Source organism: Phyllostomus discolor, chromosome 6, assembly GCF_004126475.2.
Source record: "Phyllostomus discolor isolate MPI-MPIP mPhyDis1 chromosome 6, mPhyDis1.pri.v3, whole genome shotgun sequence".
NCBI classification, from domain to species: Eukaryota; Metazoa; Chordata; class Mammalia; order Chiroptera; family Phyllostomidae; genus Phyllostomus; species Phyllostomus discolor.
In genome coordinates this window covers 95,671,097-95,684,217 of record NC_040908.2, presented here as the reverse complement: position 1 = coordinate 95,684,217, position 13,121 = coordinate 95,671,097, and the positions used below count along the sequence as shown (strand labels likewise).

The following is a 13,121-nucleotide window of genomic DNA, read 5'->3' as shown; positions in this document are numbered from 1 at the left end:
CGTCCTGCCTCCCTGCCAGTCACAGGGCCTCTGACGGCCCCGATCCCTTTGTGACTGCACGGTGGTTTGTTCTCTCCCTCAGGACAGAGAGGAGATTTACTCACTACCTTACAATGCAAAAAGCTGAAGATGACCAGTTATGTAAATATCAGGGAATATTTCCAAGAGTTTCAACGTCCCACCCATCTGGTACAAAGACTGCATTGGAGGCTGCGACTTCCCCTGACTCTCACATCATGATTGCAGCTTCCACACACAACACACGTCCCCAGCACCTGTTCCCGCTCCTGAAGGCTCACTTGGGTGAGATATTGTGGGCGCTTCCCCCCAAAGCACAGAAATGCATAGACAACAGTCGAGCACTAGAAAATGATCCTCAAATGGCCATTTTCCATATGAGTCTGCAGGTCTCTCCAGATGTGAGTGTGCTGGGGCATCCAGTGGAGGCGTCTATGCCCACGTGGGTGGCCGCTCTCTCTCCCAGTTCCTGGAGGCAACACCTGAGCGTATTGCTAGTGACTTTTCTCTACGTAAGGAACATGAGAGCCCATGAGTGGCTCTCAAAGTATCCCCCCTCCACCCCAATGGACTTGCTCTTCCTCATGAAAGAAAAAAAACACATCCCAAGAAATGTGGGACTGACTAGCCCAGTTTTATTGATGCAACTTTGAAATTTGAGGATCTCTCCTCCAAATATACTGACCCTAAATTTTAGTGAATTCCAAACAACTGCAAATTAAATTTTCCATATAACTTATGGACAAAAAGCAAACTGGTGGAAGATGGAGTGGGGGCAGAGACACTGAGAGATTTGACGGGGAGAATGCACAGCCACTCAGGCAGTGCAGCATCACACGTGCAGGTGAGGCCCGGCAGGCACACGTGCAGGCAAGCTCCAGCAATCAAGGGGAACTAGCTGCTCACGCAGGAGGAGGGTTTCACAGAAGTATTTTGCGAATTACTGAACTTTCTGAGCTAATTCTGAAAGAAAGAATAAGATTGTGCCCCTACAAAAAGGAAAGAAAGCAACAGAGGTAATAACTGAGGGCAACAGAAGACAATTTCAAACCAAGTGAAGTCAGCTTGAAGTCAGAAAAATCTCACTTTGAGTTGTGGCGGCCGTGTGAATTGGAATCAACCGTGTACCTCTCTAAGCCTCATTTATTCACTGCACAATGGAGATAACAGTAGTTCCTCCTCTCAGGGCTCTTCTGAGGCTCAACTATTCTTCTGAGACACACCCACTGTTAAAAAATGAATGTGAAGTAGACTTCCACATCACTCTTGCAGACCATGTAGTAGTCCATAATGTGACTGTACTTCACATAACTGAATGGAACCCCTCTGCTGGACGCGTGGCTGGTCTCACCTCTCAGCGGCCGCAGTGGCTGCGGCGTTCATGGCAAAGTGCCGGATGGTGCTCTCCTCCAGATACTTCTGCTCCCACTTGGTCATGTCAGCCTCCAGGGCCAGGATCCGCTCCTCCTTCTCCCTCACGAGTTCCATAAGGGCTGGGGCATTGTATTCCAGCATGCTGGCTGGCGAGCTGTTTCCATGTTTCTGGAGAAGCAGGAGAAATAACATCTTGATGCTGAAATGAGGCTATAAAGTAGACCACATAAACCGTGTCTGCACAGCTACCCATGTGGAGCAATCATGGTCCATCCAGATCCTCAGCACACTCACACGCATTCCCATCAATCACACTTTCTCCCTCTCCAGTATGGACAACCAAACTTAGCAGATCCTAACAACAAGATACTCCACCTACCCAAGTGTTCTCTCATTCAGCAGTCATGGAACTTTACAATGTAAATGGAAAATATTATCCCAGTTTTAGAAAACTAAGCTTCGGAGAGGTTAAATGAACTGTTTCATGTCTCTCAGCTAATCAGCAGTAGGATCAGGATTCGAACCTGGGTCTGGGAGTCGATACAGCTCTGCATGACAACAAGTAGCTTGTTTAATGTCCTGCAGTTAATTTATACATAAGCAAGAACAGGACCTAAGTCCTGGCCTCCTGGTCCAGGGCACTTTATCTAGACCTCAAGGAAGTGATCCCAGGTACTTGTTTTCCCCAAGGCTGGAGATAACATGTAAAGGCCAGGGAACCTAACATGCATGCTCCCCCAGCTGCAATGCTCTCTTCTGGGAACCACAGGAATTAATACCTGTCCCACTTAAAAGCCTGAGAATCAAATAAGGTAATGCACGTGAAAGCATTTAATAAACTTTAAAGGGCTAAACAAAGTTAAGTGCTACAAAAATCCTCTAATGCTAGTCCAGCCCTTTCTTTCCATCGTGTCAGTATGATGGGAAATAAAGCAGTTCTGGCATCTGGGCTGCCCACAAGCTGAGGATGTTCCCATTTCAGACGTTTTCCCTTTCAACTCAGGCATGCTGTTTCCTCTGAACAGCATGCCTTCGAGGGCGATGGGGTTTTGATGAGGCTCTGACTTCAGGGAAGAGTGATTCCACCCCAGCTGCTGTGTGCCCTCATGTCTTTCCGGGATCACAAATCCTGGTTGCAAGACGGGAGGTACCTGAGCACTTTACCCTGAACCACATCAATTATCTAGGGCAACAGCTGGGCATTGTGAGCTGCCCTAATGGACTCGAATCCGCCCAGAGAAAAAAGAGCAAATGGGCCCACGGGCTTTCGTGAACCATATGCCTGCATTCAATTTTTTAAAGCTACAAATACAAATTATTCTAGGATCTCACCAGTGACCAATATTTAAGCAAGAATAGAGCAAAGGCACACAACTGCCCTCACTGATATATGCAGGAAGTTGCCGGCCTCTCCCCAGCCAGGCACCTGGCCTCAGGCAGGAGGACATGGAGTCCTTCGAGATGAGAAGTTCCCTCCTTAGAAACATCCCAAGGAAATGATCCCATAGCCTCGCTCAGCTGCCCTCTGTGCTGGTCAGTTTCCATCTAAAGCCTAATGTGGCCACCTTAGCCGGCTTATTTCTGCAGAATCCTTCTGGCCTCACATGGGACCCTGCCAATTCTTCATGAGCACCTCATTCAGGTCATTATGAGTTATTAAGCAAATGCATGAATTTCAACACTGAAGCATACAGGCAGGAATTTGACCAAATTTTATAGTATATGCCACATGGAATTTGTAAGAAACTCAAGGCTTTTGAGTGGATATATTTGTAATAAAACTCTGCCTTCTGGGGTCATAGAATGCTGCATGCTCACTGTGTTGACCCACTGCCCTGAGCACTGGTAAAATGGTACAGAGGTGTTAAAGAAAAAACAAAAAGTAACAGTCATCTTTTTAATAAGTAGGCAAACACAACAAGGAAATTCTTCTTTTGTATCATAAAAGACAGATTAACAAGCTCATTTAAAAAACTATAATATTATTTTTAAAGAAATGCTGAGTTAAACGAAGTTCTGTAGTACTCTAAAGATTGTCCCCCCTCCCTTTGGTCTCATGTCAGCCATAAACAGCTGGGGGTCTGCCATCAGCCCCCCAAACTCAACCCAAAATGCAAGCTGAGTCATTTCCTTGGAGAGCCTTCATTCTGAAACTTCCAGCCTTGCAAGTAAGCCTGAACCTGCCAGCAGCCCTTCTGCACGGCAGGGACGTCGTTTCTGCAGTCTGAGGAGATGACAGCAGCAGTGTGCTGGCCCTCTGCGGCAACAGAGACATTTTTCACAGAATTCTAACTTCACATTTCTTCTTGGTACACAGCAGGGATAATGGAGTCAAATCTGGTTTCAGTGACTCAGAATAGAAGGTCCAGAGATAAGTAATCCCACTGGAGGGTGTGGGTGACACAGGAACTGGCAAGAAACATTTTTTTTTCCCTAAGTATTGAGATGTGCCCATTTCGTCAGCCAAGGGTTTGTAAGCGGCACCGGTGCCAGCACAGTCCCGGCATCAGAGAAGCCTGCCCTGCAGCCGGGGAGGTTAAGATCTCAGCAACTGCACAACAGAGAAGAGCTGACGGGCAACGGTAGTGCCAGGGCATGTGGCACGGGGTGGGAGGAGCCGAAGTCCGGAGACAGACGCACCCTGCCTCGTGCACCGTCAGCTAAGCCAAGAAGGTGAGAGGCCGGGTGGGTTTCTTAATGTTCTGGACAATGTCACTAACACCTTCCCCAAGCACACATGCCCAGTGGAACTGTGGGCGCCTGCCATGAGAAAGGGCTGGCCTGGCCTGAGTGCACGCTTTCAAGTACTCTCAAGTGTTTCAACCACAACCACTATGCCCTATCCAACAGGTACTTCCATGGAGCCGCCCTGCATTCCCTGGTTCCCAATGCACTGCATGCCCCCTTCATTAGCTGCAGAGAGGGCTTCGCCCACCACACTGGCCTGAGTGCTCTCTGGAGCCAGGAGTCTGACTGGCCTGTATGGATCCCAGTCCAGCCACTGAGCCACCCTGCAGGGCTTGTCCCCTGGCCAAGGCGCACGGTCCCCAGGCTGGGTGTTTTACTCTGTGCTTATTTGTACCTGAGTTACAGTAATAGCTGTTATAAGGATAAGGAAGGCGAGGCAGAAGGATTAGGAGCTTCTGGACATTATACTCATGGGACAGTCCTGAACTTCTTCCTCTCCTTTACCTCTGCATCTGCACTGCTGGTCAAGTCCTACTAATCTCACCCCCTCACTAGCTCCTCTGTGGATTCCCGTTGCCACTGCAGCCTGGATGGCACCAACAGCCTTCCAGCTGGCCTCCTCTCTGCACCATCTGCCCCCCAGGCCCTCCCACCACCACCAGAGGGCTCTCCCCAATCCTCTGTACCACAGTCCTCTCTAGCTTACAAACACCCTGTTGTTGGCTCTGTTGGGTTATAGGAACAAGTTCAATTTGTCACCTCAACCAAATGCTTTCCACAAACTGGCCTTCCCCTCCTCACCAGCAACTCACTAGGCTGTCTCCTCTCTGTGGGCTGCACCCAGGTGTCCTGAACCAGCTATACCTCAGCATGCCTCTCCCCTTTCTACGTGCTCTTCCTCTACCTCTGATGTTCTTTTCTCCCCGGGGAACCCCCAACAAACTCATATTTCAAAGTCTAACTCAAATGTCCTTCTCTGTGAAGCTGTCTAAAGCCACATTCCCCTATGCCCAGTCCCCAGGGTCACCGCTTTCTGCAAGGAGGTTCATCACCCCAGTGAGGGGAGTGCCTGGCTCCTCCACTGGCCGCTGCGTTGGTTCACTACTGGTTCACTATGACAGGGAGTTTCCTCTGCATCCTCGGTGCAGAGGGCAGAGCCTGGCCCACAGCAGGGGCTCTGCTGCAGAACTGTTTGCCGAAGGAATATGCCCATTCTGTTGTCTGTTGTCCCCCCCCTCCCCTCCCCTCCCCTCCCCTCTCACCTGCTGGGTTCTCAGGGCGTCCAGCTCTCTCTCCAGCCAGGTCCGAAGTCTCCGCTCCATCTGTTCTCGCTTCTCACAGGCAGACTGCAGTTGGGTCAGAGCCTGCTGCAGCTTCTCAACTTTCTCGACATAGGCTTGCTTCTCTCGTAACTGAGGAGAGAAAAAAGGAGCACAGCATATAGACCAGTAATTCTCAACACTGGGTGGAGGTGGGGGGTCAGATGACCTAGGGACCTGACTCAACCTACCAGTGCGTGTACCCTCTCACCCCCATCACTCACGTGTGCGGGGACAGAAAAGGTTTAGACACCGCCACCAGTTATACCTAACACCGCCGGGATTCTTGGAATTGAAGACCCCACTGGGGCACCTGCCTTCAACTATCTGTACAACTCTGAGCTCAATCCTTGGTTACTGCTTAGTAAATAAAGCATTTGCTGGTGTTGGAAATGGGATTAAGAGTTTTTGATGTTATGAGGAAATGATTACTCTATAATGTTAACAGAAGTCCAGAATAAAAAGTTATATGCAGCATTATCACAACTCTGTCTATCTATAAAGAAAAAGACCGAAAGGAAATACTTAAAACCATTAACCATGTTGATTGCCATGGCTGAATAGCAATTTCTCATTTCTTTATTCTCATCTGTGTTTTTCAAATTTTCCACAATAATTTTATAAATTACTATTATAACAGAGAACTGTGTGTGTGTATATGCGTGTGTGCCCATGTGTATGGGTGAATGAATACACACATTCCTTATCCTAGATATTTGCAGAGTAACTTTCTTCTGAAGATTTAAGTCTTTAAGACAAGTAGCTGACAGCCCTGAAGAGGCAGGAAGGCCATAAATGAACACTCAACACAATCACTGAGATGGAAATTAAGGAAAAAATAATCTGTGTCAATGTCACATCCAGTGTGGGCTGAGAATCCTGATGAACAACTTCAAGTTCTTACCCTCAAACTTTGTTTTTTTTTCAGTCGGGAGCCTATGCCACAGTCATGAATCCCTGGTGCACTTCTACGTTTCTGGAAACTGGCTGATGCCCAAAATTAGGCTGAGGCATGTACCCCTCTGGTCCTGAGTGAGAAGATATGGGATGCTATTTCTTGTCATTCTGCATCTGGGCGTGCAGCTGCCGTGCAGGTGACTCAGATCCTGGGTTCGGCCATGACTGCACCGGCAAGCAGGGACATGCTAGTCACTGGGGAGCTTGCTGTGAAGGGCGGGCAGTTCTGACTGAGCAGGCTGCACTGCTGTGAGCTGTGCCTGTATCCTAGCCAAAGCCACCAGAGTGAAAGGGAGGGGTTGGGAGCGGGAAAAACAGCAGCTTTATAGCCTTCTTTATACCTGCTACTGGGATCCATTTTCATCTGGCTCTTTCATTCATTGTATTTTGATTGCTTGATTTAATTTAATAGGCACTTGAGGACCTACTAACTGCAGGTTCCTATTCTAAAAGTCTTATCCGATCAAGTGCTCTGTGAGTACCATTCATATACCATTGATACACCCTGGATTGTATATAACTGTCTAAGCATGTGGCCACTAAAATATAAAAGCCATGAGACTGGTCTGTTTTGGTCCCTGTTGGGCAGTGCACAGGGTGTCCCCAGTGCCTGGAGCAGTATCTGGCATTTACTGAGGAGATACTCAATAAACACTTAAGTGAATGAATTCGTATTATCCCTAATCAGCTGCAAGATTCTTGAAGGCATGGATCTCTCTCATTTACCTTTGTATCAGCCTTAAGTTTAGCAAAGAATATATTATGATGATGATTAACAACAACAATAATTATATCATCCAACATTTTTGAAGCACCACCATGCCAAGCTTTCTTTGTGCTTTATATGTAGTATTTCAATTAATCTTCCCAATAGTAAAAGGTAAACTGCTTTATTATCTCCATTTAAGAGATGAGAAAACTGTAGACTAAAGAGGCGAAGTGACTCCCCAAGGTCAGACAGCTGATGCATCCACTCTGGGGTCACGACTGTAACTCACAATATTCTGGCTCCAAGTCTAAGCCATCTTGGGAGGCTGTGGCAAGCACACCATATAAGCCATCTGGATGGAAAATGGCCCTTCAAAAGGAACATGAATAAGAACCAGGAGAGCCCTAGAAGCCAGACACCTGAGACATCTTGGAAAGGCTACACACAATCAAAGATCTTACATCAATATAATGACAAGAAAATATCCATAATGGTAATTATAAAGAACCTGTCTTCAAGGAGTTCACAACTTTTACTTCCATAGAAATAGTAAAACAAAAAGATAAGAATATTTATTATTTTCCTTCAATCCACACATGGAGAAGGAGCCTCGATAAGTGATTTCGGTTATAAAAATAATAAGGGATCCTGTCCTCATAGTAGGCCCCCTGTCCTTCAGGGGCTACAGTTACTTTCTTTTTCAAGATTTTATTTATTTATTTTTAGAGAGAGAAAGGAAAGGCGAGAGGGAGAGAAATATCGATGTGTGGTTGCCTCTCACACACCCCCTACTGGGGACCTGCCCTGCAACCCAGGCGTGTGCCCTGACTGGGAACCAAACCAGTGAGCCTTTGGTTCGCAGGCCTGTGCTCAGTGCACTGAGCCACGCCAGCCAGGGCAAAGGTCACTTTCTGTGGCAAATGTTTTCCTGTGTAATGAGTTCCTCAGTAGTGACAAGAAAGATACTCTGGGGTTGTTGCCCTGAGATTCCTCAGACTGTACTAGCACTAAAACTGTAGTTCCTACACGAGACTTATGGGATTTCAACAGCTTCTAGTGGAAAAGACCCTTGTAGACTTCACAATCTTCCCCTTTAGATGCTTTAACCTTGAAGCTGAAGTTTGCTGAGACACTGAGTTACCCGGCATCATGTTTTCTGAAGGAACAGCTTTTGATTTTCAAAAATTGCAGCAACAGCTAGATTGATAACAATTCTCTTTTCACTGCCTATCAGGCACCACACGGAGCACTCTGTGTTGACCCCCTGGGGCGTGCATCTCCCAGACTCGGGGCTCCTGCTTCCTGGTCAGGTGGACCTGTCCTCCCTTTCTGACACTGTCCACAGCCTGAATCCCCAGGCTTTGACCTCAGAAGTCATCATTCTACTTCCACAGTCAGGCTTAAAGGAAAGGTCTACCTTACAGAGCAATTTAAATGGTCAGTTTTATCAGGAACTACTAATCCCTAATGCTTAAGCAGGACCAAACTGTCCTGTATGTGGGGGTGGGCAGCAGGTCATTGCACGGCTGAGCCAACTTCCGAAAACTGGAGACAGGTGTGTTGAAGGCCACCCTACCCCGCCCCTATCAGAGGACTTCTGCCTTTTTAATGCAATCAAGAGTCCAAAGACAGAGCTATTGAATGATTAAAAAAAATGTTAGTCTCTTTTCTTTACGTCCTTTCACTTATCTCTAGCCCTGGATACTAACCAACCCATGGGCTGCAGGCTGGGTTTGAGGTGGAGTGAGCCCTTTGCTGATGGTATGTATTCATGTCTGCCTTTCATACTCGCCTGGCTCCGGGTTGGATCAACTCTGTTTTTATTAATTTTTATTTGGGAGGTCTCCTCTATCCCTCCCCGACTCAGCTCCTTGCAGTTGGCTCTGGTTACAGACACTTGCTTAGAAAAAGGAAATGGAGGCCCCCAGGGCTCTGCCTCCCCCACGCCAACCCCTCCCTGCCCCGTCTCACCTCCTCTTCCAGCTTGATGACCCGGGCCTGGGCATTGCTCAGAGCCTGGTCCAGGATTTCAATGTGTCTCCGGTGGTCCTCGCTTGCAGTCCTCACTGCCGCTAACTCCATTTCTAACTTCTCCTTTTCCTTTAAGAACTCTTTATCTAGAAAGGAGACAAGAACAAAACTCTGTCTATGAGAAGGTGTTCACCCTCTGGGCTCACTGCCAGTCTACATCTGGCAAACATTAAAAATAAAAAGCATGAAAAGAGTTGAGGGTCGAATTACTGCTTTTGCTCCCTCTTAATACTGGTGGTGTGTGAGCTAAGGATTTTCTCAAAAAGCACTGTTAACTCTAGATATGTTCAGCTCCAGAGGTGAATGATACACGGAAACCAGTGACACCATATTTCCAACAACTCAATTCTGTGACATTTACTTTAATGCTTCAAATCAACTTTTTACCTATGGTTTCATTTGATGCTCACAACCTCCCATTTCTATCTTCCAAACCAGGGGTGAATGGGCAGGCAGTGCTAGCAACAGCACTGATATTCTCATGCACAGAAAAATAAAGCTAGGTCCGGAAGTGTAAGCTCTTTCTCTGGGGCCAGACAGCAGAGGGGAGCTTCAGTGCAGGCCTCCCATCTCTGGCTGGATCCTCTTCCTGTAAGGACCTGGCCTCACATTTTCTCCTGCTTCTGTTCAAGAAAGAAAAGGGACATTGCTCTGGGCTTAGGGAAGCGGCAGCATAACTGATGGGGATTGTGTCTCTGCACTTGGGGAGCCGAGGCCGCCTGTACTCGGCTCCGCACACGCCCTCCTGTCGCCGTCCTAGCATCACTTCGCTTGCGCAGGCCAGACCCACAGTGTCATGGGGCCGGCCTTATTTATCAGACACATTTTTCCTGTTACAAAAGCAATACATTTTATTTTTAAAATAAATTATAATATGGAAAAACTTGAGTTGGCCGATGTGTAAGACTAAGGGACTGAGTGAATAAACTACTGTGAGCCCTATAATAAGACAGGACGCCATCATTAAAATAAGTGAATGTTATTAATATGAGAAAGAATTTCGTTATTAAAAAAAGGTGGTTACAAATCCCAATGCACACTCTTCCAAATTTTTAGAAAACAGAACATATAATTACAATAGCAGCAGCAATAGTTAGAAATCGATTAATCAAACTCTGGAAGCTACACCAGCATGTGACAGTAGTTTCATTCATTCACGATTTCCTAGTACAGCCATTCATTAAAATAACAGTAAGTACCAACAGTAAGGACCAGCCCCATGGGCACTGAAGCAAAAGAAAGAACGCTGTACTTAAGGAGCAGAAAACATGGCTTTAAAGACAGGACATAAGAATGAAAAGGACACATTAAGGTTGCAAATACTCATTTAACAAAAACACGATTTCAGAGCCGGAAGAAATCACAGGAAACACCACGGTCCAGTTCCACCCGGTTTGCTTTCTGGGTAAAGAAAGGAAAGCCCAGGAGTGAAGGCACTTGTCCAAGCCCCTCTGCCAGCTGGGGCAGAGCCAGGGCCAGAATCTGGGTCCTCTGATGTCCCACTGCAACGTCCTTCCCGCCTGACTGCACTGTGAGGTTACGTCAGTGGGATCAGAGTCCACTGGGACAGCTTCAGAAATGACAGACTGAGTAAGTAGCCCTGTAAAGCTAAGCAGTGGCTGTGCTGCCCAGAAACAACAGCATCCATCCCCTGGAAACAAAATGAGGCCACAAAGATCCCGACCCAGAACAGAGCATTACTCTTGGGCTCTTTATGCTCCACTGCAATGTCCGACTGCCCTCCCACCTCCTCCTTTTCAGTGGCATTTGAAATGCTGCCTCTGAAACTTCCTTCCTAGCCCATGGGGAGCAGGTATGCAAAAGGCCGACTGGCCCTGGGCCCCAAAACCCACAGCCCTGCACAGAGCGGCGCATTTCACTTTCTGTGCAGAGTCACTGACATTTGAGCACCAGCTCCCTGGGCTCAGACAACGTCTCAGTGGGTGTGGTGTCCGCTGGCCAAGTCCAGGCTCTGCAGGGCACCCAGTAGGCATACCTGTGAATGAACCACTGGGTCTCAGAGCTTCTACCTGCATATCAACCTAAGCACACAGATTCTCTCTGTTGAGGGCAGCCAAGGACACACTGATTTTGACCGAATGCAGTGAAACGATACACTGAGCTCAAGACAAGAAGCTAAACCAGAGCTTCTTGCAGTTTGCAAATTGATCACAATTATTGCTGTTTCATGATGACAAGTACTTAGATTTCTGAACTAACAAACACCTCTACCACCCCCCCCCCACACGAATGCACACATGTGTGCATGCACAGGATTCTAGCATTTGCTATTTCCTTGATAGGCAGTATCGTATTGTGGCTAAAGAATGGACTTCAGCATCGGGAAGAACTGGATTCAATCCTAGGTTCACCACTGGCAGCTCTGAGGTGCAGTGTTGAACCTCTCCGAGCCTCAGCTCCCGCATCTATCAAATGGGAATGGTAAGATCTGCATCACTGTGTGTGGCTCCTCTGTTGATGGAGATACTACACGTGAAGTACAAAAAACCTGAATATCTAGGACTTTCCCTGTAGAACACTGCCTGGTTCAATAAATATTGCTGAATGAATAAATGATTCTCTACCATGTATGAAGTTCATTGCCAAATGTACAATACATGGCAACTCTCGTTGGATGTTAGGTATTCAGTCTCTGTCATACAGCCTTTGTTTCACAGCTGTCCACTCCACCTGGTGACCGCCATGCATCAGATGGCTGGTACAGACAGGGGACATCCCCGGTTCCCTTCTCTGCCCAGGCTACTGAAACCTCCCAGTGCAAACTACGGGACAAAGATGTGGGTCATGGACAAAGACTCCATTAAATCTGCAATGCTCTGCAGGCCTCTGGAATCCGTGGAACAAAATACTGTCCAGAGTTTGGTGACTTTGGACTTGAGACCAAGCAGTATCACTCAGTATCACCCTGGCTCAGAACTCCTAGTCCATGGATAGGAAGTAGTACTCTCGATAATAAAGTTTTAAAAACAAACATTTGTGACAACAGTGATAACAATAACTAGACCTGCTCATGCTTGTTAAATGACTGTTCCAAAATGGTGACATTTTATTCCCTTATACTACTATTTCCTTTAAGTTGACTGTATGAGGTAGGCACCAGTATTATTCCCATTTCCAGTTGAGGAAAGTAACACTAAGAATGCGCAAAGCACCCACAAAAGTGATGCTCGTCAGTGGTAGAGCCAGAACTTGTACCTTCATCTAAGTTGTGCTCACACGCGTGGCTCTGTGCTGCCTCCCCAGAGCAGGCATGCCGAGGCAAAGAACTGCAGAACAGGCACAGAAAGTATAGAAGAAGAGCTCCATTGTAACACAGCTTGTTACTGCACAGACTTAAGTAATGGGTCATACCACATTTCTCAAAATACAGCTATTATACCCACGTGTGTATTCATTTGCAAATGTCAGATAATTAAGCATCTACTGCATGGAAACATCAGAAAACTGGTTAGAAGCACGGGTCTAGAATCAAGCTGCCTAGGTTCAGATCCAGCTATCCTACTTACAGTTTTGTGACTTTAGAAATAAAGCATTTTTGTGCTTCAGTTTCCTTACCTTTAAAGTGAGGCTCACAACAGTACCTGCACATAGAAAGTACCCAGTAAATGTCAACTATGATAATGCCGTGGTTACTGTTACTGCTCTGCAAAGTGAGACAATTTCTGGGACTACAAGGTGAGCAGGACATCTGAGAGCAGTGTTCTGCACTCAGTTGGGTGGGAAGAGAGGCAAGGACGTGGGCAAATGGAGTGTGCAAGCTGCTCTAACAGGCGCTTGCATGGGCGTTCTGCAGACACAGAGGAGGACATCTAATTCAGGCAAGGGGGCAAGGGGGCAAGGAGGGACAGGTCAAAGCAGGGAGCCCACAGGGTGGGGAAGCTGTGGCCTTCGAACTCCCTGGAGACATGGGGACTGAGGTATGTCAGAGCTGTTTTAAAAGTCATCCCTTGGGAAATGTCAAGGGAAAGTCCCAGGAGTGAAGGCACCTCATGGGAAGGTCCTTT

The 13,121-nt window shown here is 47.1% G+C and overlaps 1 protein-coding gene across 4 annotated transcripts in view; it reads right to left on the bottom strand.

Annotated features, from left to right (window-relative positions):
* The window catches only part of AMOTL1 (angiomotin like 1), a 149,245-nt gene that overhangs the window by 13,317 nt on the left and 122,807 nt on the right, over positions 1–13,121 (bottom strand). For all 4 annotated transcript variants that reach the window (XM_036028652.1, XM_028515210.2, XM_028515206.2 and 1 more), the window contains 3 exons: positions 9,037–9,182; positions 5,343–5,492; positions 1,370–1,560 (listed from right to left, as the gene is read on the bottom strand). In XM_036028652.1, the coding sequence (XP_035884545.1) occupies positions 1,370–1,560; positions 5,343–5,492; positions 9,037–9,182 (487 nt within the window). The remainder of the gene's footprint in view (positions 1–1,369; positions 1,561–5,342; positions 5,493–9,036; positions 9,183–13,121) is intronic.